Source organism: Rhinolophus sinicus, chromosome 3, assembly GCF_057876585.1.
Source record: "Rhinolophus sinicus isolate RSI-liver-muscle chromosome 3, RSI-T2T, whole genome shotgun sequence".
NCBI lineage: Eukaryota > Metazoa > Chordata > Mammalia > Chiroptera > Rhinolophidae > Rhinolophus > Rhinolophus sinicus.
The window spans coordinates 64,645,999-64,668,577 of NC_142503.1; the positions used below are offsets into that span (position 1 = coordinate 64,645,999).

General features: G+C 35.8%; 1 protein-coding gene across 2 annotated transcripts in view; it reads left to right on the top strand.

Moving 5' to 3' along the window:
• ERAP2 (endoplasmic reticulum aminopeptidase 2) overlaps positions 1 to 22,035 on the top strand; it is a 41,004-nt gene extending 18,969 nt beyond the window's left edge. For both annotated transcript variants that reach the window (XM_088796645.1, XM_019727916.3), the window contains 13 exons: positions 1,085 to 1,198; positions 2,589 to 2,720; positions 2,946 to 3,077; positions 5,931 to 5,999; positions 7,017 to 7,192; positions 9,371 to 9,450; positions 9,668 to 9,851; positions 13,911 to 14,067; positions 14,551 to 14,735; positions 17,246 to 17,407; positions 17,932 to 18,072; positions 19,905 to 19,986; positions 20,689 to 22,035. In XM_088796645.1, coding sequence (XP_088652771.1) covers positions 1,085 to 1,198; positions 2,589 to 2,720; positions 2,946 to 3,077; positions 5,931 to 5,999; positions 7,017 to 7,192; positions 9,371 to 9,450; positions 9,668 to 9,851; positions 13,911 to 14,067; positions 14,551 to 14,735; positions 17,246 to 17,407; positions 17,932 to 18,072; positions 19,905 to 19,986; positions 20,689 to 20,832 — 1,758 coding nt within the window. In that variant the 3' untranslated portion in view covers positions 20,833 to 22,035. The remainder of the gene's footprint in view (positions 1 to 1,084; positions 1,199 to 2,588; positions 2,721 to 2,945; positions 3,078 to 5,930; positions 6,000 to 7,016; positions 7,193 to 9,370; positions 9,451 to 9,667; positions 9,852 to 13,910; positions 14,068 to 14,550; positions 14,736 to 17,245; positions 17,408 to 17,931; positions 18,073 to 19,904; positions 19,987 to 20,688) is intronic.
• The last annotated feature ends 544 nt before the right edge of the window (positions 22,036 to 22,579 follow it).

Genomic DNA, 22,579 nt, shown 5'->3' on the forward strand with positions numbered 1-22,579 from the left:
TAGGTTCTCAATAGATATTCATTGAATGAATGAATAAACAAACCACTCTTTTTAACTGGAAAAGAATGACCAGAACCAGCTCAGCCTTTCTTTCTCATGTTTACCACTTCTCAGATTGAGGATATACCTGTCCCTTCTTATAGATGCCCTTGGAAAGATTGGTGCCCACTTGCAAAATGATCTGAGTTTCATCAGAAAAGGAATAGAGTTCGAAGAGTTTCTAGAAGCAACATCCCTAGCTATTCTGCTCTATAACTGTAACAAGGCTCTTCTGAATCTTGAAATGGTTTTGTTTACGTTTCCCATCCTTCTGGAGATTGCAATCCTAAAACAGATAAACTAGATGCACAGTATTGGGCACATAGGCTAAACAAATAAATAAAATATAAAAGTACATGAAAAATAGTAATATTTAAAACTGGTGTTACAGATCAAATATAGGTCAAAGGTAAACTTACATTTACATTTACTTTATGCTTATGCATATATATATATATATATATATATATATATATATATATATTTAAAATCTCAGACCTTTAGTCACTTTAGTGGCCAAGTTAATCCCTGGAAATAAGTCAGGGCAGAGGTTAACAACAAAATTTGCTCATCAGTAATATTATGTAACAATCTGAAAGCCCTAAATGAACTCTTATGATTCGCTTAAGTACCTTCTATATAATGTAAAGAGTTGACTTCACCAAGAAAGATTTTTCCTTAGACCATCACCATTTATCAAGGATAAGCTGAAATTATATTTATTGTACAAGAAAGAAAAAAAACTACAAAATGTTTTATTTTCTTTCTTAATATTAAATCTAATAGCTAGGGAATACTCAGAGGATAGAATGGAAGTTGGCAATAAGGACACCAAAGAAAGAAAAGTAAAACAAGCAAAAATGTGGTGGTGGGACGAGAAGGCAGGGAAATCAGTAGAAGGAAGTTGTGCAGAGAGAAAAGGGTTGTCAAGACAGAGAAAAGGCCTGAAATACTTAAAAGAAAGAAGTTAACATAATATTTTTGCTACAGTTAACAATTTTCTATATTTTTTAACTTTCAATAACATTGAGTTTTTACCTCCTAGTGGTTTGGCAACCTGGTTACAATGGAATGGTGGAATGATATTTGGCTCAATGAGGGTTTTGCAACATACATGGAACTTATCTCTATTAATGCTACCTATCCAGAGCTACAAATTGTAAGTTTGACACTTTTGTATATCATACCATGTGCCCTAAGGAATCATCAATTTACTGTTGAAATTTTTAGTGAATGCTAAAGACAAAATAATATATAATAGCATGGTGTTCTTGAACCTGTGGTGTTTGGTTTGAGGTACAAAACAGATTGCATTATTTCACTAGGGCTGCCATGACAAAATACCACAGACTGGGAGACTTAAACAACATAAATTTTCTTTCTCATAGTTCTGGAGGCTGGAAGTCTGAGATCAAGGTGTCGGTGGGCTTGGTTTCTTCTGAGGTCTCTCTCCTTGGTGTATAGATAGCCTCCTTTTTGCTATGTCATCATATGGTCTTTTCTCTGATGTTTCTTTGTCCAAATTTCCTCTTTTTATAAGAACACCAATCAGATTGGATTAGAGCTCACCATAACAGCCTCGTTTTCACTCTATCCCTTCTTTAAAGGCCCTACAGTTACATAGTGGGGGTGGAGGCTTCAACATACGAATAGGGGGAGGCACACAATTAAGCCCATAGCATAAATCCCCCACCCAGATATAAATCCCCCACAATGATATAGGACAAGACAATGCCCGTGGTATATGTCCTGTGCAGAGTTCTTGGCACATAACCTGAGCTATGCATGATTCGGGGTGCACGCCTCTAGAATTTCCAGAGGGCCTATTCACTTCCCCAAAATGTGTGGAAAGATTTCTTCATGCGTGTCTTTTTTTATAGGCCTAGGGGGATCTAAACACCACATATTAAGGTGGTTAATAAAAGTTAATTAGCTCTTTGGGGTAGGCATTTAGTCTAGTACAATATAGACAGACATGGATTCAAAGTCTTCTTATTTACTCTGTGCTGCATCTGTGGTTTAATCTCAAAGCTTCATATAGTCTCGCTAGTGAAATGCAGATATGCATCTCCCATGCAGGGTTTTGAAAGGACCGCAGATGGTGGATATAAGGTCCTAATACATAGCAAGTGTTCATTAAGTGGGATCCATTAGTTTTACTTCCCTATCCAAGGCTTGATGCATGGTAAACATTCATGTAATGTCTGAGGGAATGTTGGATTTACACTGTTATGAAGTAGAAAATTGGTGAAAGGGGAAAAAAACTTACAATCAATTGTAAGGAATGTTGATTGAATACTTACTTCTAAGATTAGCGGAAGGAGATTTGTGTGTTCACCACTGGGTCGTATGCACAAAATGCAGTATTCAGAGGTTGTATTATAGAATTGTACACTTGAAACCTATATAATTTTATTAACCAATGTCACCCCAATAAATTTAATAAAATTTTTTAAAAGGAGAATATTTTGCTAAACTTAGCATGTTTTCTATTGCTTTAAGAGTGTCAAATTGAAACTGAAAAAAAAAAATTATTCTTCTCTATTTAGGATAACTATTTTTTGGACGTGTGTTTTGAAGTAATTAAAAGAGATTCATTAAATTCATCCCATCCTATCTCCAATCAAGCAAAAACTCCTACTCAAATACATGAAATGTTTGATGCAGTTTCCTACAACAAGGTAATAAATGCTACGGGCAGTGGCAGCTCTGTTTTCAGGAGAAATATAAGGAGGCTCATAAAATCAACAGGTTGAGTTGTTGCTACCAGGTTACTGCCACCTGTTTAACTTTTTATTTTATTTGCTGTTCATTTTTCAGATATTACATGATCTATAAAATTTAAGCTTCCTTTAAAAACATATGTACCTTTTCTTTATGTTCTTTCTTGCTTTTTTTTTTTTTAGGGAGCTTGTATTTTGAATATGCTCAAGGATTTCCTGAGTGAGGAGAAATTTCAGAAAGGAATTATTCACTACTTAAAGAAGTTCAGCTTTAGGAATGCTAAAAATGATGATTTGTGGAACAGTCTGTCAAATGTAAGTCATATGTTGGGTTACAGTAGACTGTTGTTAAGCCTATAAGGTGACAGGCTAATGATGAAGGTTTATAGTTAGACTGTTAGTCAACAAATATTTATTCCATATGCCACACTGCCAGGGTCCACAGAAGGCAGTGCCTTCGTTTTTTCTCTGGCACCATAATAAACCAGAATGCCACACTGGGTTAGTTATAGGGGTGGGCTACTTGACCTCCTTCTCTTTGGTTTCCCTTCTATGGTTAATCCTACACTTTGATCCTCTCACTTCCCAAAATCTTTAATGACTTTTTAGTTCCTATTATATATAACACCTAACCTGTCCAGATTTTAAGGTTGAACCCTACTTGTTCAACTTTATTTCCCAACATGTATTCTCTGTTTCGTGAGACACATATTCTCCCTCATAGGAAGATATCCTGCTCCCTCTCTATGTTGTCATGCCTTTGTTTCTAGTGTCCCTGCTACCTGAAACACCCTTTCTTCTTTCCAAGAATTCAAATACTATCCATCTTTTGAGATCTAGCTGAGATTTCACCTCCTCCTCACACACTGCTTCAGCGCTCATTGGTTGGTTTTTCTGCCGTGTACCTAGAAGTGTATTGATGAATCTGTTCCACATAGTGACGTTCTCTTTTATTGGTTTTTATGGTTCAATAATAGCAGTGATATAATAATAATGACAAAATTTGCTTAAGAGCAAGAATCATGGCTGTTCTTGCTTTTTAATGCCATTGAACTAGCATACTAATCAATAACTGTGATTACTAAACAGCTAATGATTGATTAAAGAACACATGGTCCCTTTGTCATTGGGATTCATGGAGTGTAATAGGTAAGACAGAGCAGAAAACATACAGTAAACTCTGATGAATCTATTCTAATCATTATGAAAATATTCTTAAATTTTCAACTGCAAGGAAAATGATCTTTTATAGAAGTATTGGGCTGGCAGAGCTCATGCTTCCAGGTAGAAGAACTCTATGCCGTTGTAGACAGAAGAGGTCCTTTCTTTTCATAAGCACTTATGTCCCAGGGACAGCAATGATATTGCTCAATATTTGTATAGCACATTACAATTTAAAAAGAAATTTCATTTGAATTTTTTGTGGCCTTGTCAAGTCTGGACCCTCATGGTGTAATTTACATGTAATTTTGTAGTCAAAGAAACAAAGTCAAGTAACTAAAAATCTTTTTGAGGTAGCTCAAATCTTTTACTCACATTTCTTGAAAATCATAAAAATGCCGAGTCCTTAGTAATACTTATAAAAATGCTCCTTACCCATTTCCGTCACCTCCTGCAGGAGACCCAGATGCTCTCTCTCCACAATTCCTCCTAAACTTCTCAACAATAAGCCTTACATTGCTTTTCTCTGCCATCCCTGTCCTTTTCCCTCGGCTATGCATGTGTGCGTGTGAATGTGCGTGTGTGTGCTTGTGCGTGTGTGTGTGTGTGTGTGTGTGTATAAGTGAGTAGCTATAACCTAGCCTTTCTTCAACAAGGAAGAATCTGTCTTTATGCAGTGGCTGGAGGGGGGATTAAAGGAGAAATTTGGCCAATCATAAGAGGATATTTTTAGGCCAACTCTGAACACTCTTACGTTAACTTTTGTCAAGTCATGCTTATAACCACATCAAGAAGGTCAGGTAGGCATTCTTACCCCATTTTTATAGATGAGAAAATTAACATAAGGGAGAGATTTGCTCAAGATTGTACCCAAATGAGTGATGGAGTCAGTACTTAAAATCTGTCCTTTGACTCTAAAGCCAGTATTCATTCTTTCGATTATATCACGCCTTCTTCCTAGTTATCAGGAAATTCTCCTATCTAACCTTCGCTTATAGGTCTTAAATTCAGTTGACTCCCTTCTGATGTCAAGTGAAACTATAGGATGAAAATGATAAATTCCTGAAAATACCTTACTCAGCATTGTGTCACATATGTCAATTTTAATAGCAATGTCAATACCGTGTTTCCCCGAAAATAAGACCTAACCGGAAAATAAGCCCTAGCATGATTTTTCAGGAGGACATCCCCTGAGCATAAGCCCTATTGCATCTTTTGGAGCAAACCTTAATATAAGACCTGGTCTTACTTTCGGGGAAATACGGTAGCAAGTTGGAAATCAGAAGAATTCTTTGTTGTTGTTTTTCATGAAGTCACTTAATAGCACTTGAGAGCCTTAGACAGTGCGTATGTCATTTTTCCCCAACTATAGTTCCTGTTAGTGCATTAACTCCTGGTTATTCCAGGATTGATTGCCAAGTTGGTGATTTTCTTAGGTCTCATTATCAGTTCTGAATTCAAAATATATTGTGCATCCATTATATGCTACTGTGGCAGTCAGTGGGGATAGCCAGGTAAGCAGAGGCATCTCCCCCACTGCCAAGGCATTTGTGATCTGATAGGGAAAAGTTACCACTAGACACAGTTACCTAAATGCTAAATAGGGGCATGAGTAACATGCACATTAAAAGAGTAAAGTAGGACCTTTCCCAGGGGAAAGGAAAGAAACAAAAGGAAAATTCAACAAATTGAGTCACCCCTGAAACAGTTATGCCACCACGTTGAACTTCTTCAGCAAACTTGAAATACATATATGAAAATTTAATTCATCTAGACATGCTAAGGAGCATAGTAATTCATGAGGTAACTTTTGTGTGTTTTCTATGGTCACTATGAAGATGCCCCCTTTTTTTTTCCATTTCATGAATTGCTGTGCTCATTATCATGTCTAGATGAATTAAACTTTCATATAACTATCCGAATAAATGTCTGCATTCATGTCTAATAGGCATATTCAGCTAACTGTCAGTGCCCAACTAGCAGTGCTCTTTTATTCTTGTCTTATAGAGTTGTTTAGAAGGTGATTTTACATCTGGTGGATTTTGTTATTCCGATTCCAAGATGACAAGCAACACAGTAAGTATATGGAGACATACAAAGTAAAAGAGATTTGGCCCATCACCTGACCCTAGGCTGTAGAGGAACCCAGCCATCCCTTTAAATAACTAGAGAGGAAGAGAGATTCTACAATTTTCCTTGAAGCAAAGCTGATTGAAGAAGGAATGTTCAGGCCATTTAGGGGGATGATGCTGTTACTACTATATTTTTGTTGTCACAATTCAGCTTTCCCACAAGCCCACTGCTAACTGAAAATATCTCAGCTCCAAATTCTGGAGTGGTTTTATGCTGCATTGACATCCTCTAGGCTCTGAAAAATGCCAAAACAAGTATGCTGTTAAGTTTGGAAATAGAGTGAATGGCTTGCTTGAGGCCCTCCCTGTCTTTTTGTTTACTTCTGGGACGTTATTGGTGCACTTTAGGAGAGAGAAAAGAAAGTCATCATTAAAAAAAAAAAAAAAAGAAGAAAGAAAGAAAAGAAAGGCAAACTCTTTTTTTAAAGAGTCATGCTAATCCCATAAATAACCATTTCTAAAGGAAGATTTAGCATCATCCAGTGATCGGAAATTCATACTAGAAGTTAGGAAGCTGGAGGTTTTGTTCTCCATTCAATCTGCGTACAATGATATGCTGTTGTTCTGTTGTAATAAAGTTTCCTTAAAAACAGACGTATCTCTTTTAAACCACCCTCTTGGATTCCACCATTATTAAAATAGAGAGGTGTATTTTTTTTTCTTTTTGTTTTGAAAGGGAGCTGGAGGGAGGCTTCAGTCTCAAGCCCTTCCTCTTGGCTTTTCCTGCCATATGTTAACCCTTAAGCTCTCACATACATCCCTCCTGCAGGTAACTTGCAGAGAGCGGCCCTGAGGTGCTGCCCCATCGGCTTCCCACATTGCTCCGCCCTGAGACCGCAGCCTGAGACCACCCCCCCTCCTTCCCCTGCCTTGTTTCTAGCATCCCAGGAAACCTAAGTTTCTCATCTCCTTCTCTTTTCTCCCTCTGTCTCGAGTTAACTACAGTCACTTTTCATTTCAGCTCACCTTTCTCAGGGAGAACGTGGAGGTCAAAGAGATGATGGCTACCTGGACCCTGCAGAAAGGAATCCCGTTGGTGGTGGTTAACCAGGAAGGGCGTTCACTCAGACTGCGACAGGAGCGCTTCCTGAAGGGGGTGTTCAAAGAGGACCACTCATGGAGGGCCCTGCAGGAAGGGTAGCTGCTGTTCTTCTGTTGGTCTAGTTTATCTCATCTCAGTTTGCGTGTTGCTGCATTCGCTTTCTTTCAGCTTCTCTGGCAACTGTGGGATGCTATTTCTATGCAGGAATCAAAGGCCTAAACTCGCCTTGATAACAGATCGAAAGAGGTTTCAGGTGGCCCAGACTGTGTTGTTCGGCAGCTGCACTCTTAGTAATTCTGAGGCCCCTTTTAGAAACTCAGTTCTGATGCAGAGGGTAGTCGGTTATATTTCTAGTATTGTATGCCCTGACCCTTTTCAATACTAGCTTTCTGGGCTCTAATAAATTGTGTTAGGCCTACACCTAGGGAGTCTTATGACAGCTATACAAATTATCAGAAGAGAAAAGATATTCCTTATGTGATAAATTAGATGCTAAGACCTCCTGTTGTCTTTTGTTTTTCAGTAATCCACTACAAATGTAACATCCTAAAACTTGATGATCTTGGTAATAATGAAAGCAAATCCAATTAACCACACTGTCATCTTGTTCTCCAGCCTATCCTGAGAAAACTTGTTAAAGGCTTTACTGAAAGCAAGAAACACAACACCGTTCACATTTCTCTGTTCTTTTAGCCCTATTAATAAGATGAATTAGGTTAATTTCAAATGAAATAATCAAAGTGAATCTGCACTGGCTCTTATAAGTATTATTTATTTTTTCTAAAGATCTAGCTGTCTAATGACAAATCTAGAGTTTTTCTGAGAATCAGAAGCAAATCCAAGGACTTTAACACACAGGATATACATATAGAAAGAGGATGTTTTCTCTTTTTGTGTCATCAATTACCAATTTCCAATCCAACAGCAACTCTTATGCGCCTTCTCTCTGTGAGACACATCTTTCTTTCCATTTTTTTGTATGTCCTTCTGAAGTTTGAGCCTCAGAGAGCTTAGACAATCTGTAGCTTGGCAACACAAGCTGGAACATTTAATGTTTGGTTCATTATTGGGAAAGTAGGACTCAGTTTAATAACATCAAAATGTCATGAGAGCGTTCAATAGTGTGGATGGCCCAGAATGACAAAAATCTATAATGATCTGTATTTTTCCTCTGTCTAAGGCAGGTTTTAGATTACTATTATGAAATGATTACTCTCTGATTCAGGCCTATCCAAACGCATGAAATGCTACTCTCCCTCTGTTTTATTCCCAGATATGTTTATCTGGAAAAATCCCTTTCCCTTTAGAGCCAAGATCCACCCAGGAATCTCAAACCATTAATTCTTGGCAATATCTAAGTGTCTATTTTCACATTTTTGTGTAAATATTTTAGTTGCTTTGTTAGTTATCTGTACTCTGTGGGTTGGCAGGTAGATGATCCCTTCTGACCCCTTACTAGGTGGAGGCTGTGTACAGTCTTGTTTCTTTCATCCTTTGGTATTTTTTGAAGACTAATAGGAACATTCTCAGTTATTGTCCTTTCTGTTTTACAGCTGTTGGTATTTTCAAGCACAGGATTTTACAGGTGCAAGGTTACTATAGCTAATATGGCTTGATGTGATAGAGGAAATAAATTCTGGAAGCTGCTAGGAAGTTAGAAAAAAATAGCAATTTCTATTATTTCCCATAGTAGGGCCACTGAAAACTAACTGAGGCCTTTTTCTCCCAACCATTCTGCTTTTTCACTTTCTGGATCTGGCTGACCTACAGATCCTGGACTGTGCTGTTGCTGACTAATTACCCACAGTCACTGAGCAGCTGGGTGGCTGGATATGGGCAGCTTTATTGAACAAAAGGATCAGTGGAAAATCACTGGACTAAGACCTATACCTATTAAGGCTTTTTCCTACAGCTTTGTTTCAGTTATTTGAATTAGTGTCAGGCTATCAGAGTTTTTGGATATGTGAAAGCAAGATTGAATTTTTTTTCTCTTAAAGGAAACAATCGACAGAACTTATTGTGGTATGAGATTTAGACAACAAATGGCACAGGTAACTGTGACAGAGTTCAATTAGGTATATACTGCTGCAGCTTCAGTCATCCTGCAAGAAGTTTTACATACCCAAGGATATGCTAGTATTGGCCTACACAATTTATAAGACCACTGATAGTGTAAAGGATGGGTGATGAGGTGCCTGTACAGCTTACTTGAGTCTGTGAAAATTGAAATGGACATTAATTTAATCTGTAACAGTCTTTACTTTCTAACATAGGTACCTTTGGCACATCCCACTGACCTACTCCACAAGTTCCTCTAATGGGATTCACAGATACGTTTTAAAATCAAAAACAGGTAATGAACTGATTAGCCAAACAGGTGCTTCAATTCTGAAATTAAAGATGTTATTTTATTAATGATAATATGGAAACTAACATTTTTGGAGATGTTCTTGCAATTCTGAAATTAAAGATGTTCTTTTATTAATGATAATATGGAAACTAACATTTTTGGAGATGTTCTTGGTGTGTATGTTGATAATGAAATGCCTATGCCAATTTTGTCCCGTTAGATACTCTGGATTTACCTGAAAAGACCAGTTGGGTGAAATTCAATGTGGACTTAAATGGCTATTACATCGTTCACTATGAAGGGCATGGATGGGATCAACTAATTACACAGTTGAATCAGAACCACACAGTTCTCAGATCTAAGGACAGAATAGATCTGATTCATGACGCTTTTCAGCTAGTAAGGTAATGTAAACTTTCATTTGATTTCACAGGCAGTAACTCACATATAACCAGATATGCTAGATTTCAAAATCAAACATTCAATGTTGATCATTCATTTGACAGGGATCGGAACGGAGGCCAAATACTGGCCTCTAGGCCGAAGCCTACTCACTGATAAAGTATTTTGACCCATGTAGTGTTTAAAAATGTAATCCAACATTTTAAAATGTGAAGAATTTCATATAAAAATCCTGACTTCTGGAGTCTCTTTAAAAGGTGAAGGGATTAAAAAATACAAACTGGTAGTTGCAAAATAGCCATGGAGATGTAAAGTACAACATAGAGAATGTGGTCAGTAATATGGTAATAACTATGTATAGTGTCAGGTGGGTACTAGACTAATCCAGGGGATTACTGCATAAATTATATAAATGTCTAACCGGGTGTACACTATGCTGTACACCCAAAACTAATATAAAATAATATTGAACGTCAACTATAATTGAAAAAACAATGAAAAAATAAATACATTTTTAAAAATGAAAAGATTTGGCAACTTTGAATCTTCATTCCCACAGGGTAACCACAGAGGAGGGTGTAGTGGAAAGATGCCCCACTTAGGCCAGGCCTGCACTCTCCCATGTGCCAAAGTCCCAGATGGTACACCTGAGTGGCTTTCTTCACTCACTTAGGGTGGAACCTCTAGGTATTTAAGCTTTTGACCCCAGATTTAAAATTTTTTTATGCTAGTAGCTTGCTGTTTCACCAAATACCTTTGTAATCTGCTGAAAAAAAACTATATAGTCTTAACCTATACAATTTTAAATATGTTGTTAGCCTAGTACATAATCCATTCATTACTTTGCTCACATTGAAGAAATCAATTTGAAATTGTTGGGGAAATGAAGGAAGAACTAGCTGCCGATGTTTATTCCTCTTTAGATTTCCCCGGAAAGACAAAGTGTTGTCTTTCCTTTTCCATTTATCATCAACAGAATAATATGTAGAATAATTGGGTCACAGTATCACCAACGGGAGCAAAAAATGGGGATCAGGTGGAGTATGGTACATTGTAAGCTTTTCCTCTTCTGAGAATTACTGTAACATACTCACTTTATTCAGTGTGACATATTATTTCCTTTCAGGTACTTATTTAGGTCATCTTGAGTGAAAGTAACCAGCAGGACATCTCTCAGGCAAAGCTTTTCCCTACAACTGAATTCCCCAGTTAGAAAAGGGAGACCATTCAGTGTTTAATCCTCAGCCCCATAGTCTCAGGAACAACATGGTATCATAGCATACTGGAAGCTACAATGAGAAAAACACCATCCACCATCTGAGTAGATGCATAATAGACTAGCTGAGAAGTGGGCTACTGTTAGTTCAAGGAGGTATGTCTGCTCAACGGAGAAACTCGCAGATTGAAGAAAAGGTGGATTAAAAATTTAAGACTAGAAATAATGAAGAATATTGACAGCTCAGCAAATGAAAGCTAATCTTACAAGTAGTTGCAAAGTCCTTTTTGCTGTTTCTAGCCTATGAATTTCTGGGTAGCCTAAATTTAGTGGAAGGAACACTATAGTTCTTGATGCACCAGTGGAAATATGATGACCTTTTCCTCACTAGATGGACAGGTTAATGAAATTAATTAACATTACAATTTTTGGTGTAAAAAGGTGAATTCAGGTACTACCTCTTCACTTACTGTTTGACTTTGGGCAAGTTATTTGAACGTTTTCAGCCTAAAGTTTCTAGTTTTTAAAACTTTTCTAGTCTTTAAAACTCCAGTTTTAAATAATAATGTCTGTCACACAGGTTGTTTTGAGGACTGCCTAAGATAAGGCAATAAAGCACTAAGCACAGTACCCCCATTCAACAAATGTCAGCGGTTAGCATTATTAGTATGATCTAACATAAATTGTTTAAAAGATGATGTGTTGAATAGGAAGAGAAGGTGATAACAGAAAAATACATTTCAAATAATGTGAAGTTTAAAAAATACATTTGAAATAATGTGAGTTTGTGTATTATTATGTTTTCAACTACATAGTAAAAAGGCTAAATGTGAAATAAAAAAAAACAGAAGGAAATATTCCAAAATGCTATTAGTGAATGTATAGGGTACTGAAATTATGAGTATTTTCCTCCTCTTCTCTAATCTCCAATTGTTTTGTATTTCATTTATATTACTTTTATAATGCAAGTAACTGTATAAGTTAACAATTTAAAATTCTCATCATCAGTCTAAATATTTTTACTTGTTAAACTCTGTTGAGAATATATATTTCTTCCTTCTCTGCTCTATGAAATATTTAAGAGTTAAAGGGAGTAATCAGTGATTACATTTGGCTTGCAGACAAAATTTGACCCAGGAATGGATATTTATTTTAATTAGATTTTCATACTTATTAAATATAATTTAAGACTTGGATCCCATCTGAACTGAGTGGAATTAAAATGACAACTTTAATTTCCTTACAGAAAAACTGTTTGTTTCTTTTAGTCCCGTACCTTAAAAGTAAGCCCCAAATTGGTTCCATAGGAATATGGTTTTATTTCACAAAGGCACCATTTAGCTAAAACTGTTTACAAAGAGTAGATATAGATTTTTTCCTATTAACCTGAAGTATATCCTTATATATATGTTTTGTCTTTAAGGTAAACAAACATCCAGATAATATTTTGTGCATTGATTGAAGCAAAGGGCAAGTGGTGAGGAGCTGGATTTTTATTAAACAATAACTATATAAAAAGAAAAGGAATCCTTTTTAAATGAATATTAAGATTAAAATTTTTTAAAGTAGGCAAGCATGAAATTTTCTAATAATGGCATTTGTTTTATTAACAAACAAATTAGGCTCAGCCAAAAAGAAAAACAGGATCAATTTTATGTGTTACATTCTTTTTTAAATTGTCACCATAGAATATAATACCCACTTTCTTCCTGTTGCTGATTCTCCAAGGTATTAACTGCACTGTATATTATGATACTTACACATGTGAGAAGGAATAGTGATATTTTGTCAATTTGTGTTTTAAAAAATACAGCAGATCATAGAATCATAGAGCAGATGGTCTAGCCTTCTGTCTTCAGACAAAATTTTTGGAAATTTTTCCATAAGTCTGTTTAAAGCAGTATGTCATTGTGTTTGAGAAGAGTAAAGTCACAACAAAAGTTGGTTCTTTATTATTTCACTTCTAGTTTCAGTTCCCTCTTTTTAGATAAGAACTTAAAAGTTTTAAAACCCAAAGGAAGTAGAACATTATGTTAATGAAAAATTCAACAGACACATCCTTTGTTCTGCAATCTGTTTCTATATCAAACTATTAGCTTAATATGGGAATGAGATGCTGGCAAGAATGATTTATAGACCACAAGGGGACACAGGTCCTCTCAGAAGCACGTGTGAGAACTAGTTTACAAAAGTGACATTACAATGGTTTATTTCCTCTACAGAAGAGACCCTAACATTTTGGTATTCAGAATAATAGTTTTGTTTGTTTTTCTCTTTAAAAGAAAATGTAGGGAAGATATATAACTTTAGAATCTAGATTCTTAAAAAAAAAGATGGAAATACTTGTATTGTCCCCCTCACAACAAGTGCTGCTTCTCTGTTAAGCTCTAGGAGGGACATCAAAAAAGGAAAAGACCTGGTATCTGTCCTCAAAGTTCCAAATTCACTTGGAGAAATAATTCAAAGCCACAAATTAAATAATTAGAGAATGACATAATAGTAAACTTTGAAATTATTTGTTACTTAATATTAGCTAATATTTATTTCATTTATAAAGCTTTTACTGTTTACTAAGTATTATTCTAAGTGCTTTACATGTATTAACTTATTTAATCCTTACAAAAGAAGAAGATACTATTATTCTCCCCATTGTATAGGGGAGGCAAGGAAGGCCCAGAGAGGTTAGATAATTTGCCCAAGATCACACAGCTAGTGAGTGGCAGAGCTAATATTGACATCAAATGGTGTGGCTATAATAAACTTCTGTTATTGCTCTGTATGTCATAGTTAATATTAAGACTATTAAGAACTCTAAAATGTGCACAACATTTGTTTTATACCTCAGCGCTGGAAGGTTGACGTTAGACAAAGCCCTCGACCTCACTCACTATCTCCAACATGAAACAAACGTCCTTGCTATTCTCAAAGGTCTGGAATACTTAGAATCGTTTTATCACATGATGGACAGAAGGAATATTTCAGATGTCACTGAAAACCTCAAGGTTTGTGTTACTTTAAAAAAACATTCATTAAGTAAATACACAGAGTCTGGAGTATCGGTGGTCTGTTTTGTGTGGACTCTTGGGGTTGAATGTTCGTGAAGCTGAGGAAACTGGCTGATAGCACAGTTAACATCGCAGTAACTACTGGTTGGATGCCCCTCGGGCCTTGTCATCACCATCCTAACAGCCCTCCCAGGATCACGAGCAAAACATTTCTACTAAGGTGATTTTATCTTATATCAACTGATAGTCCCCTCTCAGATAAGAAATTAAATCATAGTTTTAATGGAGAATCTAACTCTGTTTCTTAAATATGGTGGGTTGGGACCAGAAAAAGAGAAGACAAATGTAATGATGAATAAGTAGTTCTGTGTTTTGGGAAAAGGTTCATGTAGATAGTTTGGAGTTGAGCCTTTAGATGGGTAAGAGCTGTGTTAAGAACTAAATTTAGCCTCTCTGTAAACCATCTTATGCTTTCTGCAGCATTACCTTCTCCGGTATTTTAAGCCCTTGATTGACGCGCAAAGCTGGAGCGACGAGGGCTCCGTCTGGGACAGGATGCTCCGCACTGCCCTCTTAAAGCTGGCCTGTCACCTGAACCATGCTCCTTGCATCCGGAAGGCAACTGAACTCTTTTCTCAGTGGATGGAATCCAATGGAAAATTAAAGTAGAGAACTTCTGTCCTGTTCTTTGCTCCTTTCACTTTAATGTAAAAGTCTTTGATCACGTAGGACTGTAGGGCTAAAACCTTTCAAAGAGGATAGAAAAAAAACAAAAAGAAACATCCTAGGAATTACATACCCTTGCTTCATGCTCTCACAGAGCCACTGCTCAGTAAATTTTGTGGGAAGTGAGGTTGAAGTCCCTGGAAAGCTAAATAAACACTGGCATGATAATAGAAAGATAGCCAGGGGGTGAAAGAAGAAGGGCACCCATCTCCAAAAGTGATGGCTTTTAAAGATAAAAAAAGCAAAGTAAAATGTACACGCAATTAAAACACCAGTGATCATCTGATGAAACTTGAAAAAAAAAAAGTGGGGGAGCTGAGTGCCTTTTAAAAGAATATGTTTACCTCCTCATTAACTGATAACATAGGAAAGCCTTGGCCCCAAGTTCCAAGTTTGATGGGAAACTGATGATTTGGACCATCTAAAGACTGTCCGTGTGGCAAAATTGATTCTGTAGTTAGTATAATGAGAAGGATGCCCAGTGAGCAAATGGATCGTGCTGCACTTCAGTTTAGTGGCTGCAACCACAGGCACTAACAGATCATTTCCATGTAAACCTTGATTTCTGTCCAACACATAATTTTTTTATTGTTCTTGTTAAAACCCAGACTCGAGACTTGGATGTTTTTAGAAATCAAATCTGTATATGAATTAAGGAACATTCATTTTTTTTCTAATAGAAGAAAAAAAACCTCACAAATTGACCATGTAATGAAATGGTACCGATTTTTCCTGTGCGAAATTGCTATGATGTGCTATCATAATTTCTCTCCCTATAACTACATCTCAGTGAGGTTTCTGAGATCTTTTCGTGAATTCTTCTTTTAAAAAAGCAATTCCAGTTTCCTTCTTTTTGGACTTTTCTGCTTTGGGGGGCATAAGCCTAAAATCACTTTTAGAAAAAAATATCTTTCAGTCCTATTTTTCTTTTCTTTTTGTTTACATTTGAATGAGTTGTATGAGTAAGGCTAAAATGTAAATATCCTCCTGCTCCATAATACAATAGATTACTCCTCTGTCTTTATGCTGGTTATAACAGGGATGATTTTACCTGCAGTAACACATGTACAATAGCTACAATGGCTCAACATGTTGAATAGGATGTTATGCCTGTGAAAATAGTCTGCGTAAAGCTCCTTTACGCTGGTAATCAAAAATGCTTTATTAAATATTGTAGGGTTATTTTTCTAAATTTCAAGACCATTAATATTAATCCTAATGAAGAATTTCCTTATATAGATTAATCGATTGCTTCATTCATTCATGCATTCAAAATACGATTCTTTGCATGTTGCCTCTATGCTGGGCACTAAGGATAAAGTAGTGAACAAAACTTAACTATGTATCCTACCTACAAGGAACTTATAATATATTTGTTACCAATTTTCATAAATTTATATAGTAAAATACAGTCAAATTTAAAAAATGTGGATTATAAATTGATTACTTATTTTTTATTTTATGATTCAAACAGCACTTGGATTATTTAAATATATATAGTATGGATAGTGGAAATAGCACAAGCGTTAGAATTACAGATTTAAATCCTGTCTCCAAAATGGTTAGTTATGTCACCTCAGAGCAAGTTACTTAACCTTTCTGACCTTTATTTCCACTTTTTAAAAATTAGTATTAACAGCTATCTCAGAGAGTAGTTTTGACAATTAAATAAAACGTACAGAGACTAGCACAATCCCTACCATATGGTCACTGCATGATAAATGCAAATTTCTGCCCCATCCCACTTCTCTGCGTTGTGGTTTTTCCAAGCAAGCAATATGAATATCCATTATTATTGATCTAACAATATTTGGGATTAAAACTCATAGACCAAATTACCATAAAAACTAGTTAATATCTTTTAGGTTAATAAAACCCAAAAATTGTGGTGTCTTCTTTAGGTGGACAGAAAATAACATTATTGCACCTTACCACTTTTACAAATTTGTAAAATGACTGAACGCTAGTCAGTTATGCTAATTTACAATTCTCTAGACCTAGAGAGTCAGACAATCCTCAGACAGGCCTGTTAGAATATACTCTTAATGTGATTTTAATGCAGCAAGTAATCATCTTTTAAAAAAATATACAGCATCGATACATGTTATTTAATAATAGAATTCTGTATAAACCAGTGCTTTTATATTTCAGAAATCATCTCTTTTATTTATTGATTCCATCAAGTATCCATATTCATCTCTGAGTAGGTGAAAATCTTATGATTATTCTCCTTGCTAACATTTTATCATCAGTGGAAAAAAGCACAGATTTGCAAAGTGAAATTACATAAAATAATTCTATAAAAGTTTGTCAAAAGAAAGGTTTAATATGCTAGGTACTGGAAGTAGGTCAGGGTGATTATGTTATAGCAATTTAAAATTGTAATACAGAAAAAAGAGTTTTGTCTTTCATTGAATTTTTTTCTTTACTTTTGTGTTTAATACCACAGTATCCCGACAGATGTTTTAAAGATTGTGTATTCTGTGGGTGCTCAGACAACAGAAGGATGGAATTCCCTTTTAGAGCAATATGAATTGTCAGTGTCAGGTGCTGAAAAAAACAAAATTCTCTATGCATTGTCAACCTCCAAACATCAGGAAAAGTTAATGAAGTAAGTGCATTAATCTCCCTAAGTTGTTAAAAGTAAACTGACACAAACTCAGTGCAATCACTAAAATTTTAGCCACCAATTGCAAAGGCATATAGTTGAGTCAGGATTTGAATTATTTTGAATTCACTTCCAAAAAATACATACATTGGCAAAATGCAAATAGTGAAAACAGATAGTACGTAGTTCTTAATCATGTGATTGATACTAGAAAAAATGGTTATGTTTTACTTTCAGAAAATGAGAGGACAATTATTGCAAAAATACATTCTTATGTATCAGATGCTGTATGAGATCTTATCAAAGTTCTTTGAAATAGTAAGTGAATAAAATTACTGCTAGAAAAAAGTAGAAGTTTAACTGGGACATTAAAAATGTTAGCCAGTAGAAAATTTATTATTGTTTTCCGTAAATTATACTTCTACCATGCCTCTTCCTCTCCTAGTCTTTTAGTATACTGATAGCCTGAGTTAATTTTCACTGTATAACACATGCCATGAAAAATCATATGGTCTTTATTTCTTCAGATTAATCGAACTAGGAATGGAAGGAAAGGTTATCAAGACACAAGACTTGGCCCCTCTTCTTCATGCGATTGCCAGAAATCCAAAGGGGCAGCGATTAGCCTGGAATTTTGTAAGAGAAAATTGGACCCATCTCCTAAAAAAGTTGGTATTTACTTATATCCAATCTGTCTTCTTCCACCCAGCTGTCTCAGTTGCCCAAAACCAATTGTAATTGAGTGTCCCCCAACGCATATAAATGATATCATTTCACCCAAATTGTTCGACAAAGTCTATTGGTTTTAAAATTCACTAGCATAAGTTATTCTGTCCAGGAGTAAGGGAGAGGAACGAGAAGGGGATGGGAAACAGATTTCTCTTATTCAGCCCAGGCAAAGAAGAGTTGCTGGGAGCAAGTACTAGTTGAGTTAAATCCAGTCATCAGCCTGATTCCCCTCACTCCTCGCTCTCTCACCAGCCCAGAGGAATTCAATGAACCCATATATATGGCATCGAACCTATTTGGTTTGCTTTGTTAATGCAGATTTGTTATGGGGTGGGGAGTGGGGGAACTTCAGGAATTTTGATGAGAACTAATTCCCACCTCAGTTCTCCTGTGGAGGTAGCATAGTGGAGAGCTTAGAGTAGCTAAAATTCTAAGAATTTCCATCAGAATTGTTTTGGGGGCCCTCCGCCAAAATGGGATTGGTTCTGAGTGTGTGCTGGGGTTTCAGCTTTTAGGAGAACTAGAGCTCACTCCAGTACACTCCTGGGCCTAAAATATCCCCCAGAAGGAACAAATAATGATTAGATTTCATTGGAACGTGCAGGATGGTATTGCTTTCTCTCACAATAAACCCCCTGCTAAGGTGCTCAGCTCTTTCCTCATCCAAAAGCCAAATGTCACTTAGGAACTACTATACGGAAAATACCCTGACTGAGAGAGCTGTGCAGTTTGCTGTGTTTATTTTAGTGTCAGTTGGCATCTTTGATGTCCATCATTCACAGTTCCTCTCTCCTCTCGTTTCTTAGCCATAAAGGACTCAGTTCTCACAGACAGCTTTGCAAAAGCAAAAAGTACAGTTTCTACTCCTCTCCCAGACTTTCAAGGGTTTGACAGCCACATGATACCCTACACTTAGAAACATTTTTTGTTGTTGTTGTTTTTATTTAGATGTGTTTCCTTAACGACCCTACTGGAACCATTGGATGGGTTGTTTGCATGACTATCAGTTCCCTCCTTAAATGCTCAGACTTTTTCTGAAATGTTTTAGATTTCCTTTGTAACTGGAAATTATCCTCCTGCCCCATCATATACAGAGCCTAGACTTGGAACCATTTCTTAGATTATCTGTGCTTTGGTTTCAGTATGAATCCCTTTGACCTGTGAACAAATTCTCTATGTAAGACTTGGAGGTCAAGGATGCAGTCTGTGGCTGCGAATGACAGACAGTTCAACCAAGTAACCTTGCCTAATAAATACAATGTCTAAACACAATGGTGTCCAAAATGGGATGGGGAAGTGTGGAAGACAATACATTAGAGTGCGAGAAGAAAATATTGGCACATATATTATTTCTTATCCTATTTAAATTTTCTTTTTTTACCTATAACAGAGTACATATATAATTCATAAATTAAAAATGTAGTTTGTGAAGTTATTGATCAAAAACAAATCTTACTGATGAGGTGCATAATCAAAAAAATGTAGAGAATGCTGCTTTAAACATAAATTTAAATATAAACATTGTTGAATAAGGCAGTCATATTTTCTAAAATAGTTTTATCTACACTTTTATCTTACGGTCAAATTTGATAAACTTCGTAGCTTTGGGATTTTATTGGATGGATATGAGTTATTATGGTAATTAATACTATCAATTGTAATGCATCAGCTTATATAGTTATTAATATTATACATTAAAAATATATGATACAATAAACGTAAGGCTAGTATTTCTATTACTTAAATCTGTTGGGTTCCTTTTTATTTTCAGATTTGATTTGGGCTCATTTGCCATGAGACTCATTATCTCTGGTACAACATCTCACTTTTCTTCCAAGGATGAGTTGCAAGAGGTTTGTGATTCTCTATTGCTAACAATTTAAAAATAAATGTTTAAGAGGTAGAATTGAAAGTAAACTTAGATGTGATCTGGTTTGAAGTTCTCCTTTTACTAAAAGAAAATAAGTTGTTTTTTTCAATGTCCCATAGTAAGTAAATGGAAGGCAAAGGACTCGAACCTCTTAAAATATGTGTTTATAGAATTCAAAATGAAAATTACCCCTGAGAGATGAGTCCTTTTGTGTTATTTTGTTCACATTATATCATCATGAGTGATTATATTGAAGTTTGGAAGAGTCCTGAAAGGTTTTTAACAAAGCTATTATTAGTAGTAATTCTACTTGTCTTTTTTATTTTCTTTCCACAATAAATCTTGAATTTATTTACTCTTGAAGCAAATTCAGAGTTCTAGAACTTAAAACTGGCTCACTACTTACTCTGTGACTTGGCTTAATCACAACTTCTTTACCCACAGTGTACTCACTTGTAAGAAGGATTTATCATTCCTGTCTTACTTTATTTATTGTTTGAAGATAAAGTGATAATTATGCAAAAAAAAAAAAAAAAAAGAGGAGAAAAAGAAAATAACCTTTTAGAGGTTGGCAGAAAAATGCTTGCACCTGTGTTTGTATAAATTGCAAGCTGTTTTGAAACCCTTTGGAAAAGAAAGTGTTTTATGAACCATGTCAATAATTCTTTTCTTGCTTATTTTTCAGGTGCAACTGTTCTTTGACTCTCTTAAGGCCCAAGGATCACATCTGGATGTTTTTCAAATTGTTCTGGAAACCATACCCAAAAATATTGAGTGGCTGGAGAAGAATCTTCCCACTCTGAGGACTTGGCTACTGGTTAAGATTTAAACGGTTGAAAGAAAGAGCACACCAGCTGTGGGCCACATTTGCATGAAATCAGCAAAGCTTAAGTCTGAGTTACAGATGTTTTGTCTCACCAGTAAGAAGACTCAAGAAGTAATCCAGGGCAGTTTCCTGCTGTAAACTATGGTCTCTAGCTGACCGATGCATGGTGCTGGGGGTGGGGTAAGGGCAATTTGGTAGCCTATTTAAAAGTAAACTTTCTGAGTAATGGAGAGTTTAGCCACAGCACAGATGATCTACATTGCCTCGCGTTGTGCCACTCTTTTGCAACTTTGCTGCTTTTTAACCTTGCTGAGCATCCTGGTGTTTAATTCTTACCATTCATGGAAAAATCTGAATCAAATATGAAGCATAAGAATCAGGAATACAGAGACTTTGTCACCAAACCTTAGATTATTAAAAACTGTATGTCAGCGTTTATCGAATAGGCCGGGAAGGCTTGAGGCTCTCATTCATGAAAACCCTCAAGAATAGCCTTCATCTCCCAATGAAGTAAAATCTGCAGTCACAAAGGTACAGGAGAGAAAGATGAGACCACATCACTTTAATTGGTACATTTGTATTTTTAGTAAATCTTTTGAAAGTTGCAGAATTAGATTATATTGTATATATTTTGGGTGAAAGCATGGTTTAATGTAAATATTTAAATGTATCATCCTATATTGTAATCCAGTTTTAGCATTTCTTTATATTTTAAGGGAAACTCTTGATCTCTGAAGTGCTTTTCTAGATGCTTCTCTTAATTGCTTGAATAAGTCATTTGGAATAAAGAAAACACTTCTCTAAATACAGGTAGTACATTTAATAAATTCATGTTCCTACATTTGAATCAGTGTGCAAGTATAGGTAAGTTCTAGAAAGATTTGAATCAATACACAAATAACTAATTTATCTGGGTTATTAAGGGAAGCTGGGGATGTTGAGGCAGGGGTGGCATTGAGGGTGTTATGCAATCCCTCCTGGAGTGATATCATGAAGGTCTATAGACCTTTCTCAGTCAGAGACAGAATACAATTTGTGTGGACCGGGGGCATGACTCGATGCATATTTTGTTATTTGTTTTCAAATCATTTCTTGGAATCTTAGAAACATCTTTGACTCTAGATTTGATCTGGTCCGTATCCTACCAAGGTCTGTACAACACCTTAGTGACAGCCCTGTGTAATTACATACTTGAGCATAAAGAAACTGAAAGAGTAAAGAATACTGTTTTTTTCCCACCAAAACAATATGTAAATTAAGCACTAAAATGTGTATGAGCTTCAGTAGAACTGTACCATCAATATTTACATAAATAAGCAAAGTTCTTTGTTTTGTTCAGTAACTTGCCTACCATAAATTTCCAAGTTTTAAATGGTCTTCCCTTTAGCTCTTTGTTTAAATACATTTGTAATTTCTCAGATTCTTAAAACTTGAGTACAGAAAGAAGCAAAGTTATTATTTCATGAGAATGAATGTCCCAATAATGTTTCAACAAAGTATTTTAAAAAGAAATGTATTGTACTTATTAGTATGGTATTTCAAAACTTTTATGGTAGTTGCCAGATCCCCAACACCAAGGAAGACTGGACTAAAGTTAGTTTTACTTTCTTTTACTGCAAATGAACAAACAAGTTATATACACGATCATGACTAGATGAAGTGAACAGACACAACTCTGTGCCATCCTGATTCCCCACAGAGCTTCGAGGAGAATTTTGTCATTTCCACAGCCCTCTCAGAATGAGAAACC